The sequence below is a fragment of the Berkeleyomyces rouxiae genome (genome assembly GCF_048999995.1).
Source record: "Berkeleyomyces rouxiae strain 22BRR77 chromosome Unknown BrBRR77_ptg000003l, whole genome shotgun sequence".
Lineage (NCBI taxonomy): Eukaryota > Fungi > Ascomycota > Sordariomycetes > Microascales > Ceratocystidaceae > Berkeleyomyces > Berkeleyomyces rouxiae.
The window spans coordinates 1,845,658-1,865,735 of NW_027396493.1; the positions used below are offsets into that span (position 1 = coordinate 1,845,658).

The 20,078-nt window shown below is 48.1% G+C and overlaps 6 protein-coding genes across 6 annotated transcripts; 4 read left to right on the top strand and 2 right to left on the bottom strand.

Moving 5' to 3' along the window:
* Positions 1–4,217: 4,217 nt before the first annotated feature.
* On the top strand, positions 4,218–5,108 carry BROUX77_003695 (uncharacterized protein; the record flags this gene model as incomplete). Its single annotated transcript, XM_073748374.1, has 3 exons — positions 4,218–4,250; positions 4,426–4,869; positions 4,935–5,108. 3 exons carry the CDS (start codon positions 4,218–4,220, stop codon positions 5,106–5,108), a joined length of 651 nt encoding a protein of 216 aa, XP_073606120.1.
* A 1,177-nt stretch (positions 5,109–6,285) lies between these two features.
* BROUX77_003696 (uncharacterized protein) lies at positions 6,286–7,122 on the bottom strand (the record flags this gene model as incomplete). Its single annotated transcript, XM_073748375.1, has 1 exon — positions 6,286–7,122. One exon carries the CDS (start codon positions 7,120–7,122, stop codon positions 6,286–6,288), a length of 837 nt encoding a protein of 278 aa, XP_073606121.1.
* A 593-nt stretch (positions 7,123–7,715) lies between these two features.
* BROUX77_003697 (uncharacterized protein) lies at positions 7,716–9,899 on the top strand (the record flags this gene model as incomplete). The annotated part of the gene is made up of 2 exons (XM_073748376.1): positions 7,716–9,660; positions 9,769–9,899. 2 exons carry the CDS (start codon positions 7,716–7,718, stop codon positions 9,897–9,899), a joined length of 2,076 nt encoding a protein of 691 aa, XP_073606122.1.
* A 219-nt stretch (positions 9,900–10,118) lies between these two features.
* Positions 10,119–10,687, bottom strand: BROUX77_003698 (uncharacterized protein; the record flags this gene model as incomplete). The annotated part of the gene is made up of 3 exons (XM_073748379.1): positions 10,119–10,280; positions 10,438–10,506; positions 10,634–10,687. The coding sequence occupies 3 exons, from the start codon at positions 10,685–10,687 to the stop codon at positions 10,119–10,121; spliced, it is 285 nt and encodes a 94-aa protein (XP_073606123.1).
* Positions 10,688–11,395: 708 nt separating this feature from the next.
* BROUX77_003699 (uncharacterized protein) lies at positions 11,396–12,457 on the top strand (the record flags this gene model as incomplete). The annotated part of the gene is made up of 3 exons (XM_073748380.1): positions 11,396–11,899; positions 11,991–12,299; positions 12,359–12,457. The coding sequence occupies 3 exons, from the start codon at positions 11,396–11,398 to the stop codon at positions 12,455–12,457; spliced, it is 912 nt and encodes a 303-aa protein (XP_073606124.1).
* Positions 12,458–15,201: 2,744 nt separating this feature from the next.
* BROUX77_003700 (uncharacterized protein) lies at positions 15,202–18,648 on the top strand (the record flags this gene model as incomplete). Its single annotated transcript, XM_073748381.1, has 2 exons — positions 15,202–16,938; positions 17,002–18,648. 2 exons carry the CDS (start codon positions 15,202–15,204, stop codon positions 18,646–18,648), a joined length of 3,384 nt encoding a protein of 1,127 aa, XP_073606125.1.
* Between the last annotated feature and the right edge of the window lie 1,430 nt (positions 18,649–20,078).

A 20,078-nucleotide genomic window follows, 5' to 3' on the forward strand; every position in this document is an offset into this window, starting at 1 on the left:
CAAAGAGGCGTGAAGTGATGATAATCGGGATATCACATGCTATTATCAAATAGAAGCTATACCAAAGCTAGTAATGTCGACCTTTCTTTCTCTACTGCACTTGAACTATCTACACTGGCTGTTTACGTAATCTTTATAGGATCAATGAAGCTCACAAGCTAGACACCAAAATATGTGGTTGGTGATGGATATCGTGGGGACTGAGATACGCCAAAACAAGTCTTGACCAACCAACCTTGTCGCCGGACATAATGACACGTTTGTCATCTTAGAGCCTATCAATATTGAGCCCCGGTTTTGATCGGGAAGAATGAAGTGTATAGACTTGTGGAAAGCTGCATATCCTTACTTGTAAAGACACACCCGCGGCATTCACACTCAAAGAGGTGACAGGATCCTTCTATCGAGTCAACAGGGGTTCAAGATTATCTTTTTTTTTCAATGGCTCCGTGTTACGTCTACACCCATGCCATCCTCGTCTAAGTAACCAGGTCCGTGGTGGGAATGCTTAACAGGCCAGTCTGCGGAAATATACCTTCACGCCCGAACATTTGAAGAAGAGGATTATTAGCCATCTGTCACTCAAGCGTATCTAAGGGTCCAACTCCAAGACGTCGTGAGTGATATATAGACAAGTAGCAACATCAATCGGCCTGATAGGAACTCGGACGAAGACTATCTGTTGTGCTCCGGAATCGGGCCACTGTGAAAAAAGAGAAGGCTTTGTATCAGTAGACTTCCATAGACAGCAAGTCTCGACCTCTGCGCCACTTCTTTCCCGCACATCTGTTGCCTCTGGTTTTTTTTTTTGCTTGATTCAATATCCACAAGTCACGGAGAGCCTCCTCCTCTCCTTCTCTTCAGCGATTCCCAAACCCCACGTTTTCCATACATACCAAGCCAGAAACCAAAATACCACCCGTCTGCCGATCCGAACGAAAACAATGGACGGTTACTCTCGACAACAGCCGTAGCAGATCACCCGCTTAGCCAGAGATCTGACTTGCCTAGCCTGCACGCGGGATCGTCTTGCGGGCGCTGAAGCTTCAAGAACACTCCCTTGTTTTTTCCCTTGGGAGTAAAGGAAAGGGTCAGCCGTAATATAGTTGCATTCAAAATGAGACGAAGATGAACAATACGTTCTAGAAATGCGGCGAACCCGTGTGTGGCACGCTGGTGTTTAGCCTTCTTTTCATGTCCCATCACTCCTTTTCACGATCATTTGATTTGAATTGATTTTATTCTTTTACGTCTACCTACTGTTATTTCGCAGCAATACGACGGCATATTCCGGACGGAAGCAGTCGGGTGATGTCATCTTCCAAACTACTCCCGGGCGGTCAGCGATTGCAGGTGCGCGTAGACTTCAAGCATCTTCTGTGACTTTTTAGGGTCCGGCATTGAAGCCGGGAGGACTCTCTGTCCAGCGCGGCCCGAGGGCACACCTACCTTTCCAGGATTGATCACCTGGTCTTTTTAGTTTGCAACAAACCGCGTGAAGCCTAGTCTAAAAGGCCACCGGCTCTCGGCACGGGGAGTTGACCCCGGTGGATTACGCGTGGTTTTGTCCCCTTGCGGGCATGGCCGTTGCTGCATTTTTGAAAGTTTTCTCTCCTCTGTAGTTGGTGGACGGGAAAAGGACCCCCCAAAATCTCCTCATGGAATCCTCCTCGACATCTCCTTCCGATCCGACTACCTCGTCTCCTCCCAATCTAACCTTCCTCTCCCATCTCTCTTCCACTCTCATCTCTCCTCCAAAATCCCACCTTCATGTCTCGGTGCTGGCAGTGAGCGATGGCTGGGTAGCCTCGGGGCGCTCGGGCTGTTGTCTTTCCTCAAGGAACTTGAGATTGCGGCATAACACGCTGGCAACGTGACTTGTCGCTTTTGTGGTTTTCAGAAGCTTGTCTGCAAATCTCTGGCTCCATGGCCTCGGCAGTGCCCTGCACGTCCACCAGTGTCCTTGTTCTATTGGCTGGTTGCAGGCTCGGCACCCGCGTGGACAGTTGTGTTCCCATCGGTCGTAGTACTCGTCAAAGTCACCATCTCCGGTTCTGGCTGCCAGGATGTGGCCTAGCTCAATCCTGGTGAGGACGTCGTAGCGGGAGACACGGAAGGGGGATTCGGCGGGGACACCAGTTCCCAGTGGGCGGTATCCTTTTTACTTCTGCCACCATTTTCACGATCGTCTATTGGTATGTGAAGATAGAGTCTACCTCAACCACATACGACCATAGCCTGTAGAAAGCACGGGATCCCGTCCGCTCTCCCTTAGTTAACCTACAAAGCGCTGGACTAGTACTACGGTGGGTGACCACGTGGGAATCCCCAGTGTTGTATGTTCTTTTTGATATCGTCAGTCTGCTTACTGTGGAGGTTAGTTTTGCTCTCGCCCAACTGAGTGCTGTCTTTATAAGATATCTCTTGACCCATTTATTTCACATACGACCATAGCCTGCGGAAAGTACGGGGTCCCGTCTGCTCCCCCTTAGTCAAGCCGCAGAGCGCCGAACCAGTAGTATGGTGGGTGACCACATGCGAATCCTCGGTGTTGTATGTCTGGTGTTGATCAGTGTATTCGATTTATTTTTGTGGTTTGGCTCAACTAACACTAGGGTCTCATGTTTGTGCAACGTTGTTTGCTGACTAAGCCAACAGGTCGGTAAGCTCAGCCAACTCTTGCATGTCGCGATTTCATCGCGAGTATACAGACTAATAAGAACTATCATACAGGATAATAGATAATTTTATCGTCATCATAAAGATTCGAATCTTATTTTTTTTCTGGATGAAAGAAAGGTTATCGTTGTCTCACATTGATCTTCCCTGGTGTGATTTGGTAGAGATTGAGTGAATTCATGTAGGGTTAAACGTGGGACAACCCGTTCCTAGGGTTGGTGAAATGCCACGGGTGATCATGTCATTAAACCCTGGCACGTCAAACTTAAAATCTTTTCCGAGAAAAAGAAACTTCACGCTGTCTAGGGTTGATTCACAAAGCCTCATCTTTGTTGCCCGACTTTGTAAATTATCAAAGCTTTAGTTATCCTATGGATACATAGGCAGATGCTTTCGTTAAATATGTTATTTTCATGCCACCATTACAATGACTTTGTTTTGTAAATGTGGTTATAATCTTGGGCTTTAACATGAAGTCTATGTGATGTTGGAAGTGTCCATGACGTCGTTTGTTTGTTTTATGCACAACATCCCCATGGCCCTTGTCACGTGTCTCAAGATTTTTGCCAAGCCAGAGACAGATTTTCACGACAAAATAGACAACGCCCTGTGTAAAGAGAGAGGCACTTGACCAAGCCCAGTGTGCCTTGTATCGGATTCTAGCCATCGCCATATTTCCCGCGCAGACGAGTAAATATTCTCGTAAATTTTCGCAGGCAAAACACCAGTCGAAGGCACAAACCACTCTTGTTTCGGTGCGTATATCGGCCGACGAAGCCCAGCTATAACCGCCGGTCAGTAAACAGACAGATTTAGGTGGTCATGGAAGCGGAATAGTAGCAGTAAAAATAAAACAAGCAAGGAAGGCCTTTTTTTTCAATTTTTTTTTTCACGGCGGTAGCGCATGTGTGTGAAATTCTTTTCGTCGTCGATATTTTGAGGCGCTAGGATAATTCTGTATGGAGATGGAGAAGAAGTAACATCAGGTCTGCAGTAATTGTATGTGATGGGTAGGGGTTGTCAAATAGAGAAACAGCCCCCATGTAGCTGTCAAGTAGACAAGATCAAGAATCATCACATGCATAACTACGAAGAGCGGCCAATCTTCCTACCGCCTTTTACTTGTTGGAGTAGTTACTACAAAATCTGCACTGATCGAATTTTCTAAGCGGCCCGGCTCCAAGTCGCCAATTAACAGTGGGGATTTGGCCGGTAAATTTCATGCTTGACTATGAGACGCCCAGTCCTGCGTTAAACTTTTGCGCCTCGACTTTTTTTTCTTGACGGTAGCACTTTTTTTTCTCGCACTTGAAATCCCACTTGATTTTTTTTTCTTTTCCTCTTCTCTTTATCCTTCATCCATTCTTTCTGTTTGTTCCCGGTTTCAAGAAAACAGCAGACTGTGATACCTCTTTCTTTCCTTGTCCTGGTCAAGTCGCTCGCAAACTTGCAGAATCTTTCGCATTAGCTTCTTGTTTTCTCCGCTTGCTTTAAACTTCTTATTCTTCAATCTCCCATACACACAAAAATCGCCCACAATGGTTGAGAAGCTTTACGTTACCTACAATGATGTAAGCCTCCTCCAAATCACAGTGTTGGAGACATGCCCTTTGTTTATCGCCTTTGCGTTGCGCCAGGCTTCTCAATCTAGCGCAAACTAGGTTGATAACTACCAAAAACATAAACATGCCAATACTCCCGCTTGAAGACCCGTTAAACTGACAATTTTCTTTTCACCTCATCCAGGTGCACAAGCTGTGCCAGGAGACTGCTCCCAAGATTCTCGCCGACTTTCAGCCTCAGCTCATGATCGCCATTGGTGGTGGTGGCTACGTTCCCGCGCGCATTCTCCGCTCGTTCCTGAAGCAGCCCGGCTCGCCCAACATTCCCATCCAGGCTATTGGTCTGTCTCTGTACGAGAGCCTGCCTGAAACCACCGGCGGCAATGCCACCCCCAGCGTTGTCGAGGCTCCCGGCACCAAGGTCACCCGCACCCAGTGGCTTGATCTGAGCTCGCTGGGCCAGATGGAGGGCCTCGTTGGTAAGAACGTGCTGATCGTCGATGAGGTTGATGATACTCGGACCACTCTTGAATACGCCGTCAAGGAGTTAGAGAAGGATGTCGAGATTGCCAGACAGCGTTTGGGCGCCACGGCTCCCAAGACTCAGTTTGGCATCTTTGTTCTGCATGTAAGTAGCGACTGACTCTCAAAGACAAACCCAGGCGTGTAGCCACTAACAGCCATGCTCTATAGAACAAGGATAAGACTAAGAAGGGCTTCCTGCCCCCTAGCATCACCGACTCCAACCGCTACTTCGCTGCCCGCACTGTCGGTGACGAGTGGATCTGCTACCCTTGGGAGGCTGCTGACATTGACGAGCACGACCGCGCCGCTGCCGCTGCCCTGGAGAAGAAGAACTTCGAGTAAGGGACTCAAGAGCGAGCATGGTGACATTGCTACTCCATAATTCCTCACCAAACCATGTATAACATATCCTCTTTCAACCTAAAAAAGTGAGGGGAAGAAGGGCCACTACTCATAGAGAGTATGTATTCCCGTAACTGGAACATATAAACGGGACATGGTCATGCCTACAGCTGCGGCTGATTCCTTCCCCCCATGTACCCCATGACATCACATAGCATGCTTTTGTGTTCTATCTTCTAGTTGAGACAGTAAACCCGAAGAGGCGTGGCAAAATAATTAACAAGAAATCAGATTTGTTTTCGTCTTTGCAACAATAAAAGTTCTATTAGAATCGTGCTGATTTGACTGTGTCTCACAACACTAAGCCACAGTGTCCGTTGAACTGTGGTATTTATCCGCCTATCATGACCTTGTACTACGATGTCATGCTTTATTAACCTGCCTGCTCGCCAGGGAATCTCGCCACACGACGGAACCTTGTACCACATCGCCACCTGACCCTTGCCGCCACACTTTTTCAACCACAACATCAAAAAAAAACTCCGGCTCGTGATGCCGCGATCTTTTTCCATCACTCGTTCGTTGAATAGCGACGAGAGACAAAAAGAAGAGCTTCAACTGCGTAATCTGGGAATCGAACCCAGGGCTAATCGAAATCATTACCGGATGGCAACGATTAATGTTACCACTACACCAATTACGCCTCTTGATGTTCGTTGCCTTAAAAATGCTGTATATATTGCCTCGATTATGAAGTGTTTTTTGGGTTCATTTTCACGACTGATTTTGGTAGACGATAAATATAGTCAAGTCAAGTCAAGTCATTTTCACGACTTTCCAAGAGAGGGAGATTGTGAGTCGGCGTCTACAGTTTCTTTTGAGCTGGGAGACTACAGTCACAAAGACAGTTCGAATCGGAGGATCCCGACAGCCAGCTCCACCGCTGCCAGGACCTGTTTGGTCATCTTATAAGTGTTTGACGAACACCCTAATCGATTGTGTAACTTCTAGATCGTGTAGTTGGATTATCGTGAGAAGATGATCAGTGGGTATTGAAACAGAAAGAATTTCTTAACTAACAAAGGCAGGCAACCGTATATAGCCCGACATATATGCTCCAATTAAGACCCCCTCCCTCGACCTTTATCAGATTCATCTCTCGCTTAGGAGTTTCCCGTTAGCTTTCATGTGGAGCACTGTTGCTCTTCTGGTTTTTCATCTTCTTTTCCATCATCATAAACTGCCTAATTCCAACAGGAACATTCTCAAAGAGCTTATCTTCTTCTTTTTTCCTCTCGGCTTCCAGGGTAGCCTTTGACTTTTTCGTGTCTTTGGTTCCAGCCTCTTTGGTTGATGTTTGCAAAGCGCCTGTTGGGCCTTTTGTAGGGTTGATTGGACTCGAGGCTTTTGATGATGGCTCTTCTAGAGCAGCCTCCTCTGCCTGTTTCATTGCTGCCTGCCACTGGAGCATTTCGTCCTGGTATATGTCCCATACGCAGTGCACACAGCCGCTCATACAACAGTTGTCGGGTTCTTCTGGCTTCTTGGGGATCTTGACACTGTTGATAACGGTCCCCTGTGTTTGAAGATTGGCCAAGCGCTCGGGGCCGGTCAGAGGTGAACCGAAGACAAGCTTGGCACGTTCTTCGGGGCCTAACTCTCGATCTGTCGCAGGTAATTCCTTTATTGAAGGAGCGGGTGCAAAAGTCTTCGATTCAGTGGATGTTGAACTTGGCTTGGAAGATGGTGTACTCAGTAATTCCATATGAAGAGGTTCCGAAGTTGTCTGGAGCTGTACTTCCCCGGCCTTGGCTGTAGAATAACCAGTAGGTGGGTGTAGAGGGTATGAAGATAGACTTGGGGCTTTCATAACCGCCTCATAATAGCTGCCACGCGGGTGGACTTGAGCCGCGCATGTCGACGTACTGAAGGCCCGGCAAACCGGAGAAGCACATGAAGATGCAGCTTTCCGTATTTCAGAGAGGCCTATTCTAGATAGGCGCCCTGTAAACATTGAAGGGAAATGGGCCTTGAACGGCTGCGAGTTAGTACATTTGCATATAAGTACACAAATATTCATGATAGCTGCGAAAAATGAAGCAACTCACGATTTAGCCAGGCCCCACAAATGCCACCGAGTCTAAGCTTGAGATGTAGAATTCATTCAGATCTTTCACAGTGCAAGCATAAGTAGCTGTAGTTTGGCTCCATCAGATGCGGTCTGTTGTTTGAAATGCGAAACAAACATGTACATTTACGTCACATAACTATCAAACTTTGTTTTGCCCATGAATATGCTCAGCGGCTCTCGCCCGAAAGAGTCGCCCAAAGTGGCAGGCGGTGAAGCCCACTTTGCTCCAGCACGGAAGGAATGGGCGTTCTGCCAAACGCGCCGCGGTTTCCTTTGTTGCGAAAGCAGCTGTGCGGCAGCTTGTCGCAATTGCCTCCATTTGCAACCCTCCGTTGAGAGCCTTGTCTTAACTCTTGTGCGCGGGGCTTCTGCTATTTGCATTACGCACCAAGCGGAATTTTCTCTTCTTTTTTTTTTATCGCGACGTGCAACCTTCAGTCCGCCTCCCCTCAAACTACCCCTTGTTTTGTTTTTCCATGGCCGACCCTGCCTCTAAGCGCCGACGGACGTCGTCCCGGACATCAACACAAGTGCGCCCCGACACAGAAGCTCCAAGTAACGACAATATTGCGAGTCAGAGCAATGGGCAAACACCGAGAAACCCCTCAAAGCGGCCAGCGTCTTTCGCATCCCCGACCAAAGCGAGTCTCTCTCGGTCAAATCCCGAGATTCTGGCACTTCATTCCCTCGCGCCGGAAGACCTTGAAGCAACCACGTCAAATGGTCGAGCGCAAGAGTCGAACGACTCCTCACATAACCAGCCAACTGAGTCGCTACCGTCTGCAGACCAGAATACCCCGAGAGCTTCAGCCACAGCAGCCAAGGCAAAAAGAGGGTCTTTGTTTCCAAACGGGGCAAACACTTTTACCCGCCGACTCTCTGAACGCCCACGCAGGTCCTCGTCGACAAGACCCTCTGATCCCGAAGACGATGCTCCAAATCCGTTTCGCGGTAAAACGCTTCGCAGGTCTGGCACAGGCCTGTCCAATATGAGCAATGCGGTGTCTGATGATCAGCCCGAGCCAATACCAGACCAACTAGGCACGAACGATACAAATGCTACCGTACCTCGGACTAGAATCCAACGCAGCAGCTCACCGGCACCCCAAATAAGTACAAGACCGTCGTTATCAAGTCAGACCATACCAAATACTTCGCAACCGAGTCAGACTGTAGAAGTAACTCCAGACAATGAAGTACGAAGAGCAAAGTCACCACATAATCAACAACCTAGAACGCAAGAAACACGAAGCGTTTCACCAAGTTCACAAATACGTGCGAAAAAAGCGGGAGCTAAAGAGTACGCAGCCAAAATCGCCGGACCTGCAGTCAAACCAAAATGGACCGCACCGGGCGCTCGTGGACACCGCCACACGCAATCCACCATAGATCCCGCTCGTGGCATGAATCCCCGCGATGAATATTGGGAGAAACGCGAACTTATTGAAAGGCTCAAACAAGAAGCCCAATTACTTCAAGCCGACCTAAACTTTGCTAAAAGCGAAAACAACCGGATTCGAACGGAAGTTCTGGACCAGTATAGTGCTCGATCAGCCAGCACAAGTAGCACACAAGGCGCGCAAGTGCTCAGGCTATTAAAGACGCACGTACTACCAGCGGAGAAGTCTACGGAACCAACGTTGTCACAGCAAATGCTCGACATCGCATTGAATACCATGTCATGGCTTCCTTTTGGTGACACTACGGCTTTGCCAACTCTTCCTGAAGCTACAACAGAGCCAGAGTCAGAGGTCAGGTCTCATAAACCAATAAAGATGACGATGGACGAGGAGAAGCCTTTCCTAACACTGTTCACTTCTCTTGCGTTTCAGTCAAGTATAGTCATGTTGGAGCAGAAATCTGACAAAGACCATCTCTTAATGAAGCACACTATTGATGTATCACCAATAACCAATCCCGGCACCTTTGCTGCACAAATAGAGATGACTGTAGACTGCCAAAAGCTAGTTATCACTAACCTTTCTGTGCCCAAAATTGATATTCGAGCACAAGCCGAGCTCGGAGTGTTTATCGACTTGGTACTTCACAGCCCACGCAACCGCTCACTCAAAAACAACATTTGTGTAGTGACTTGGGCCATGGCCGAGTGGTATCGTGTCGCTACTCGGCGTGCCCGTGTCTGGTGCACCCTTGCCAAGGAGATTGAAAGCGCCGAGAGCATCCGCTTACTAGTCAAAACGACACGAGCAGCAAAGCGTCTACGCAAAGATGGCGAGGAAGAGGCAAAGTCACCTAGAAAAACGGACTTGATATCGTACATGGGCAACAAGGCATTGGAGGTTCCTCTTACACTGCCCGGAGAAGGTGAGCTCATGGCTCGCATTCAGTGGGATATAGACTTTGATTGGACGGGCGAGGCGGTCAGTTCGGCCACACTTTTAGTCGGCGTCCCTGGGAAATGTAAGTTATTCCGTATTCCCTAGTATCACTATGCTCTTGTAGCCTTCACTCTCCTATTCCATCCTGCGTCATGTGCAGGCCTTAGGAAACAACTAACATTTATCATAGGGCAAAAAGCTGATAAGCGAGGGACACTCTCACAGATATCAAAGCTCTTTAATGAACTAGTCGTAGGGAATAATGATGTGTTGGCGGCATCCCGAACTATTATCTCGCTATTGGCAGGCCAAAGCTCATGAATTAAAGAATTTCAGGCTCTAAATTATGATATCGTGTTCAAGTTTACATTTGTGTGTCACGTACTGCATCCCATTCAAGGATCTCTTGTGCTCTTGGGCACAAAGACTCAGTAGAAAGAAGTAGAAGGACCCTATTCCAATCAGTCTCGGGTTATCAGACCGGTCACTATTTCGGCGGACATATCGCATTCAGATCTTTGCTTCGCCTTCTCGCATCGTTTAGTCGACATCGACACCGAGCTTACGCAAGTCTTTCTTAGCCAGGTCGATCTCGCCCATCAGTTCCTCATAAGCGGCGGGAACATCGTTGAAAGTGAAGACGCCCAAGCCGAGGCGGAAGAGCAGCATCGCGCCAAACGAGACAAGAGCCCAGAAGGGGAGCTAAAGAGAATAGGATTAGCCATTGATGCAATCATTCTTGCAACATTTTGTAGGTATGCTTTGGTGGTGTAGCAGATATGCGCTCGGGGCTGAGCCATCTCGTGAATCTACCAAGGGAAGAATGTCGTGTTGATGACGAGAGAAAAAGGCGACTCACAACAGGCACAATCTCGGTCTTGACAACGGGAGGTAGAGGAACAAGCTCCAGGAACAGCGCAATGTAACCCTATGCAAGAAGAGACGTTAGCACACTGAAGAAATGACACAAACCATGATAAAATACCAATGGCCAGGTTCCAGCGAAGCTACAGCTCCAGCGGGTGGGAGGCGGAAGAGTGAGATGGAAAACGAACCAGGAGGGCAGTAATGCCAAAGACGGCCACGCGCTGCGCACGAGTGACGCTCATTGTGAATCAGAGAACGAGACAAAAAAGGAAGGAATAGAAATCAAGACTGGGTTTCCTTTGAGAGCGCAAACGCCTGCAGTTAGAAGCAAAAGATTGGTCGGGCGTTCTCCACGAGTTTCAATCGTGGATGTCAAATTGTCGTCGATCGTGGGGAGCTTGGGTTTGGCTGCAAGCTGGCCTTGCTGGCTGCGGCCATAGAGCTTCAGCACACGTCACCCCTATAACGGGAAGCCGTTTAGTGGGCTTGAGCCGGGAGACGCGTTTCATTGTTTCACAAGACTATTAGCCGACGTTGAGCCTCTGCAGCCGAATAAGGGTTAGGGTCAATCGACCTCGCTCATGTCGTGGGAACAATTCTGACAGGTAGTTAGTGTTGACGAGTGGCATGTTACAACTTACACTAGCGACTGCATATTGTCCAACTCCTTTGACACCGTTTCGCCTTCGTCTAGTTATATTAGGCTGCCTTTTTTCCTTGACTTTTGGGGACTCAGAAGCTATACAATCATAGTACACCTTGATCTAGGCACATCATTGTTGGTCGGATCAACCGTTGATCCGATAGCAGTGTTGGGGCGGAGGGGATGTTGTACACGATCTGTATCTAGAGAAATTTCTAACTCAATTGCGTTTTGTAATTGTTTGTGGCACTTTAATTTGTCCCACAAAGCACCACCAAAGGTCCACATTCAAACAAACACCCAGCCAATGGCTCTACTCGGTTTCAAACAACGGTACACCCGCAACCTGTTCCTATTTCTCGGTGGTATCACTGTTCTCTTTGCCGTGGGGAATCTCCAATTCATCGACCAGAGTCACATGTGCCCTCCCGATCCTCGAAAGCAATATGGAGTTGCAGGCACATGTTTCTATGAAGAGCGTCGACCTCTTATTCGCAAGGCCATGACCATACACTTGGGATGTATATTGCCAGCAGCAATACTTGCCTGTTTACAGTTTGTTCCTGGTATTCGACAGCGCTACATGTTTGCTCATAGGGCGTTTGGGAAAATCAACATTGTGCTGTCAGTCGTCAGTACAATATCGAACTTTGCGATGTCTGGGGAAGCTCTGGGTGGTACTATGGCCTCATTGACTATAACATGGACGATGGGCATTTTGTTTCTTTGGTGTCTTTTCATGGGCTGCTACCACGCTAAACACCACCGAATCGCAGAGCATAAATCATGGATGTTTCGAGCGTGGGTTTATGTAAGTAGTAACTACATGCGGTTTGCATAGTCAACTATTTGGTTTGTTACACAACAACTTCGCGCTGTGTCATTAACAAACACTCCGATAGGTGGGCGCCATTATCACTACAAGGCCCTTGACGGTACTTATCAGTGTACTGGCTTCAAAATACGGGGAGTACTACGTTGCCAAGCCTTGCAACGAAGTAGCATACTTGCTCGCTAACAACACCGAGCTACTGGAGAAGCATCCGCTCTGTGCCGCATTTGTCTCCGGTCAGAACCCAACGCAATGGACTGTTGTCAGGCCAAATGTATTTGGAGAAGATATGGCAGAGGTTTCTAGTGCCATGACATTTGTATTGGGTCCAGCAACCTGGCTGTCATTGGTGATACACATGGTCGCAGCTGAGTGTTATGTGAGTTCAGGTTTCAATGTATCGTCTATGTGGCGGCTTGCTAACCAGTTGGAATTTAGCTGAGATTGACGGCATCAGTCTCGCAAACATCTTCCAAAAGCTCTGTCTCGAGATCCGATGAGAAAGACAAACCAGCACAAGTGGCCACCTCTGAGTAGTCGACATGTTCATTCTTGTTTATAGTTATCACAGGATGAATGCTCCAGACAAAACCCTATATGTATGATGGTGTTCAAAATTAGTCGAATATTTTGTTGATCTGGAACCTTGTAATTGCTGGCTATTACAACTAGTTAACTGGGGTTGAATCTCGATACATAGTCATATATGCATGCCCCAGTATGGACGTAAAGATTCTCCTCCCAGGATTTCTTACTCATGTGTGTGCCTATATTTTGAGGTGTTTGATTGTCTATTGGACGACTAGCCGCTTAATGCCCTGAACAAAACGAGACAAATCATCGCATGTAGATCTTCCTCAACTTGCAACGAACAGTGTCTAAAGTAACGGTCAATAAATAGTAAGCGGTATAAGCCTCTAAGCAATATTAGGTGGCATATGAGACTTGGACCCTCAACGCCGAATGACGAGGGATATTAGCCTTTTAGCAACTAGACGTTTAGTGATATTCACAACTGACTTCAATCTGGGCAGAGTTTCATGAATGGGATAGGTGACACATGATGTATATAGCAGATACAATTAATGTAGCGTGATGAGGAGCTCGCTTTGGATGTCAAATCTACTCACAGTAGTATTACTCCACACAATGAAACCTGAGATGTCCGTGCAGACGTAATGCTTAGTATCTCGCTGTAGTATCCGTACCTTTCTTCCTCTCGGCACAAATGTTTAGTGGACAGCAAGAGAAGGGTAAAACGCCCAACATGACAGGCTAGTGTATAGTGAAGGGCTCTTGATTTCGCTTGGATGAAGGACTTTGTTTTGAAAATCCTCCGCATAAAATTTCGGAAGCAGATATCAACCAGCTATTCAAGAAACTGTAGGTTTATTATACACATGAACCAAGTTGAAGGGGCACTTTGAAGATGGAGAGTGCCGGCAGAGTTTGCCCCAGGCATAGAAGAGAGTAAAGCTCTCCTCACAAATAATGGCGGTTGAGACCGGACAGGGCAAGTAGCGCGAGAAAGGAGAGACAGACTTGTCGAGGACAGCCACATGCACCACAGCCGGCCTCGTTTTTACCATGGGATGCAAAAGAGAAAATTTCCTTTGTTCATATCCTTGTGTCAAACGGAGGTAAGGAGAATAAATCCAGGAGCAGGGAAAGGGGTTGTCGAGATCGTTGACAGCCATTGGCGAGAAGCCGTCCGCTGCTGAGTGAGTAACTGTACATTGTCCACATAGTATGAATGATACTGGGCCAAGTAGATCACATCGATGGCCAAAAATCCCGGCGGTGATCAAAAACATGGCATAATTTTGCCATAAGTTCTAGTTAGTTAGTTATGTAGATGTTTGGTACTTGGATCTGTCGAGGCCTTAGGGGTCAAGGTGACAGGTCACCAGGATATGAGTACGCGACGGTCGCTCTATTTTGATGCTATAGTAACTTTGCAGAACCAGCCAATCCAACTTTGGCCAGCATCGATGCAGCGAGTGGGTCAGTATTAAGGATATGCCCCTACTTTCTTCGGCGGCCCCTGAATTAGCGATAGAGCGTCTGCAGAAGGCCCAACATGCAGGAAAACGCATCGATTCAGCCAAGCGAGGCCAATAGTGAGCTCTTGACGGACTTGGCCACATGGGAACAGAGGAACGAGCTCGGACTCCAGAAACAAACAATGAGAGACACAGCCAAACAAAGCTAGCGGAGTCTCTGTGCCTGGAAAACAGGACGCACAGGATATGTAAATGTTCCGGACGAGGGTGGAGGCCGCGCAGGTTCAGACCCAGCACACAAACGCCCGGCACCAGATTTCCGAGGCCCGTTGGCTTGGGGCAAACAGGAAAAGAGTCAAAGTGTGTAAATCGAGCAAGTAAACAAGGCCAGACTCCCTGTTGTGGCAGGTCTGGGATCCATATCAAAATGGCTAATATCACGGGTTGCAAGCAATCGGAACCACTTGTCTCGGCAATTGATCCGACTGTGTGCACAAGTAAGGCAGGTGTGTAGGCGTATCGGGTAGTTACAATGTATGTACAATGTACATCGTATTTGGCATATTCCACCATCACAGAGAAGGTACATATCTTTTCCAGCATCCACCCCCTTATTATGCATCGTAGTCAAATAAATAGTCATGGTTCTTACACTTTCTACTTGCTCCCTTCAAGCTTGTTCAACAACCAGGGGAAAGAGGAAACAGAGCTCCTTCCTTGCACGTTGGTGTTCTTGCTTCCTCCAATTTGGGTTTTTTGCCTGATCCTTTGTGGTTATTGCCTTCTTTTCCTCCAGCCCAAGCCCACGGCCCTTTTTCTTTTCTTCCCCGAACCGTTTTATCTTGGTTGACTAACTGCTCAACTATCTTCTTGGCCTGCCAATGTTTACCTGGAAACCGCCATTTTCGGTGCTGGACTTACCCACAAACTCCGTCATCCATTCCTCGACATCGTCAATCTCTTTGTAACTATCCTTTTGCGCCGCATCCGGGAACTCAAGCTACTACAAAAGTCATGCCCCTCTCTGCAGGTCCGTTTTTTTCCCTGCAGACCTTGAAATCCTTGACAGACAACGCGGTCCGAGCTGCGACGACATATACCAGCATCTGTTGATATAGCCCTGGGCATTCGAGAATAGTCGACGTCTGTTTCTCTTGTTCTCGCCATCTTCTGCGCGCTTCTTTGTTTTGCGCTTTTTTTCGGCTTCGACTTGATCCGCCTTGTGTCAACTACGAACCTCCGCCATAGCCTTCATTGCTCCCACCCAACCTCACCACCATGGACGGTAAACCCGCCTCAAAGACGGGTATCCCCCGGCTTTCAAAGCTTCCAGTTCCTCGATCAATGCCCTCTATCAAGAAAGCCGCCTCTCGAGACAGCCTGATCGGAGCTCCTGCTGAGACCCGCACCACGAGACTTCGTCAGTCTATGTCTCGTGAACAACTGTCATCATCCCATGCGCGACCAACAAACTCATCCACCTCCAAAGCCAAAGCACCTTCCACCACTCGGCCACAGTCAGTGGTTGCCCCACGAACAAAGCCTCCTGTGTCCCTCGCCAAAGGGAGACTGGGTGACCGTTCATCTATTGCAATTCCTAAAACCACCTCTCGCTCAGTTTACACGCCCTCCAATGATCGACCAGCCCCAACTGCTATTCCACCTTTGCAAGAGGCCGAAAAAACGACCGAGAAGGACCAGCTACTTTTCAAAAAACGTAGCACTGTTCTAACCCGGAGACCATCAGAGACATGGGGAAAGTCGCCCCTATCAGTCTCGCGACCTGCAAGTCGGGCATCGCGAGCGCCTGGGGACTCTGGCTCACCCCAAGAATCTGTTTCTAGAGACCCATCACAGTCTGGAGATAGGTCCGGCATGTCTCTAGCAGAGCGCACAGCTGAGACTTTGCAAAAAGTAGCCTCATCTCCTAGGTTGGAGCGCAAAACATCGACTTTCTTTGACCGATCCCTTTTGTCACCTGCACGAGATGGTGGCTCTCGCCCAACATCCAGGCAAAGCTCGCGTGGAGATCCTTCTAGTCCAATCACTGGACCTCGCATGTCTGTGCTTTCACCATCTCGATCTGTGAAACCACCGCCCATCAGCGGTGGCGTTCCTAGTGCGTTAAGGCCTGCAAAAACCCGCCAGTCGACAAGCGGTAACGATGAAAGCACTGATATTGGATTCAGCACTTTGCCGGCCCGGCCTCTAAAGGCTCGAGCTTCAATGACTGGGCTTTTTCGACAACCATCTCTCCAAAATATGAAAAATCCATATGATGCGCCCAGGAGGGTCTCATCTGTATCACTCAGATCTCCACTCAGAGATCCACCAGCCAAACAAACAGCACCTCTCAAAGTGACTCCCGAACATGAAGAAAACAAATCCAAAAACTCGTCCTTGACACTTCGTGAACAAATCGCTGCGGCACGAGCTGCTGCGCGAAAGGCTGTCATGGATATCACTCAAGACACTCTCTCAGATTCATTGGGAAAGGCCTCTGGCAGCAGCAGTCCCGATGATGAGGCGTCTCCCTCATCAGGCCGGACAGGCAGAGCCCGTACCGGTACTGTTCTACATGCAGGACGCCCTGTTCAGTTCGATCCTCTTCCTGAAGATCCATTTAATCAGAGACGGACTCAGGGTGCTAAGAACAAAATTTTGCTTGGCCATCTGGGTCACGCCAGAGGTACTGGCCGTCTCAATATTGCCGGCATGGGCTTGAAAACCATCCCCTCTGAAGTTCTTCGCATATACGATTTAGCAATGCTGGGCGATGATGCAGGCTCTTGGGGCGAAAGTGTTGATCTAACACGCTTTGTTGCTGCGGATAATGAGCTTGAATCTATCGGGGACGATATTTTCCCTGACCGTGATCCTGAAGAGTACACCAACGATGAAGAGGACTTGTGCAACATCTTTGGTAGCCTGGAAACGCTGGATCTGCATGGAAACATGTTGTTGTCAATACCCATAGGTCTTCGCCGGCTTGCCAATCTCACTTCTCTCAACTTGGTAGGTTTATTTATATTGCTTGATGCCATGCAAAGAGCCCTATCAACTAACATTATTTCATAGTCTCACAACCGGATTTCCAACGATTCATTAGATCTTATCTCCCAGATCACATCTCTAAGAGATTTGAAGATGGCTAAAAACCTTCTCTATGGCCCTCTTCCGCCTAGCTTTTCCAACCTCATCAATCTTGAAGTTTTGGACATTAACGGCAATAATGTCTCCTCACTTCCCTCAAATGTCGCCAAGATGAATCGACTGCGCATTTTAAACCTGAGCGAAAATAGTTTTGAAACCCTCCCTTTCCAAGGTCTCAGTAAACTACCCTTGACCGAGATTAATGCTAGAAAGAACAAGCTCAGTGGTGTCTTGATGGACAGCGAGGCCACGTCAATGCCTCTGATCCAAAACCTTGATCTTTCTTGTAACAGGATCACCCACCTGGTTCCCGAGGGCGCACAGCTATCTTTTCCCTCTCTCCACCAGCTAACCATGTCAGTGAACAAGCTCAAGGAACTTCCAGCCATGGAAACCTGGACGAATCTCATGACCCTTGCGGTGGATGAGAATAACATTACCGATTTCCCTCCCGGCTTTACAACTCTTTCCAAGCTTCGGCATGTCGACTTTTCTAGCAACGACGTTCGGATTGTTCCTCCAGAGATTTCTGCTATGGGTAGTCTTATGATGATTCGCCTCAGTGGAAATCCCCTACGCGACAAAAAGTTTGGCACTATTACTACGGAGGAACTCAAAGATATTCTGGCTAGTCGCCTTGAGCCTCCACCTGCTTACCATACCTTGACTCCGAACCGCGGTGCCTGTGTTGACGGCTCACAACCTGTAGACACTAAGCGGCCCGACTCTCCGGACACGGTTATCGGGCCCGAGGATTCCCAATCCCCGAATGGAAGCCCAACTCAGTGCTCTCCACAGCAGCGGTCATGGACACCTGTTGTAAATTCCGAGGTTGTAGTGGCTAACCGCACTCGCTCCCATACCATGTCTAGCCAGCAGAATTGGCCAGTTAAGACTGGTGGAATTCTAGATCGGTCTCAGACTGAGTCTTCATCACTGCATCCAGTCGTGTGCTCCAAGATCTCTTCCACAAACAGAATTCATGAGGTTTATTTGCAGCACAATTTGTTTTCAATTTTCCCCGAGGCCCTGTCCTTCTTTGCCGATACTCTAACTTCTCTGTCTCTAGCGGATAACTTGATGGTTGGTGAATCCTATTTGACAGAGATTTTGGAGCTCCCTGTTCTCAAGGAGCTCAACGTCATGTCGAACAAGATTACGAGTCTAGTCCCTCTGACCGTCTACCTCCACGCGCCAGAGCTCGACAAAATTGATGCTTCTATGAACCGTATCAACAGTATTCCACGCGGGCTGATCTCGGCCTTTCCTAAGCTCTCCGTCCTGCAGATAGCTAACAACCACATTGCCGACCTTGACCCAGACACCATTGCTGGCCTACGCATTGTAGATGTCAGCAATAACGACATTGCCCACCTGAATCCACGCCTTGGTCTTCTCGGCGGCACTGCCGGACTGCAGCGTTTAGAGGTCATGGGGAACCGGTTCCGTGTGCCGCGGTTCAGTGTCCTGGAGCGCGGAACAGAAGTTACGCTACGTTGGCTACGGAGCCGTGTCCCTGTGGCCGAGAAGGCGGCGTGGAAGGATGAAAACGGGTCTGATCCGGACCAATAGATGGTTAGTTGAGACGTCTTTTAGGAACGGAACGTCCCTTGGTTTGTTTTTCTTGCTACAACCATTTTGATTAAGTGGCTTTTTAAGTTCTTGTATAGTGACTTTTTTTTCTTCTTTTTCTTCTGCTGGATAGTTTTTTCACGATATAGATTGTGTATGGGCCTTTTAGAGAGGATAGTTAATTTCTATAATACGTGGTACGTATAACTATGTAACTATGGAATCGCGTACTTTGGTGTTTCTTTTTTGGTGCCATGAAATGAGTCGTTGTTATTGAACGAGGGTTAGTAAAATATGACAAAATGGTAGGGTTAGAAGAGACTGCAGGTGACAGGGGGCTCCCGGCTTCTGCTGAACAAGCAAGGGATGTGTTGTCAATGCAGTCTATGACGTTTAAAAACATACGAGATACAATAAGCTTGTACTTTGTATGCTCAGTGAAGGGAGACCAACGAAGCTTGTGCGCTATACACAAATATTTGTCGTAATTTCCAGGTCATTGCATACATATATCCAGCGACGACTCTATCAGAGTGCCAAGCCAGTACAGGGCTACCAAGTATCGGTCTAGTTCACAACAAAGCTTCTGTCAACGCGACGAGACAGAAGACAAAAAGAAAGCAGGAAAACCCGATTTCTCGGAGCTCAGATCAGCCTGGTCCCGTTGCTCTGTGTGATGAGCAGCTAAAAAAAAAAGGTTGAAAAAAAATAGTGACAGGGGATTTGCTCTTGTGTGCAGCATTTGTTTATCTCACGTTGCGCCAATGCATGAATTTGCTGGAATGCTTGGAATTCTAAATCGCTGCAGCCCCTCGAGCACGGAGCACCCAGGAGAAGGGAAGGGCTGTAAATGGGCCACGCCCCCAACCTCTGCTGGATCTCGTTGTGAGGAGGCTCATCGCTCTGCTGTTCCTGTGGCATTCTTGGGCTAGACTGAGCTTCTTGTCTGGCGCCTCAGCTTCATTCTCAGTCATTCTTGGGAGCTTTCCTACCGGCATTGATTGGCGTTGACGTCTGCTAGGCTAAATAGCAGCCAGTGGAGTGGCGATTTGGTTATAAGGCGGTCGCCTCGGCCCAAAATTGTCTTGCTTGCCTTGCCACCAAGTCTGACAACGGTCTCATCCATTTTCTACATTTAACTAGTCAACTATCGTCCAATTCTACGAGCTGGAGTTTTGTTTCTCCGCCATCTATCTTTTTTGATCGCTGTCCTGGACCTTTGTACTGCTTGCAAGTTGCAGACTCGTGCCGACATATCTTTTTATAACAGCCGCTGTTATTGGCGAGTAGTTGAACCCTGTCTGAGTACAGGCAAAAAACATCACGGCAAACACCGAAAATCCTACGCCGTCGCCACTCGCCGTCCAGTGTTTGCCGCCTAGAAACCAACCACATTTCATTTTTCTTCCCGCCTTTTTTTCACATCAACA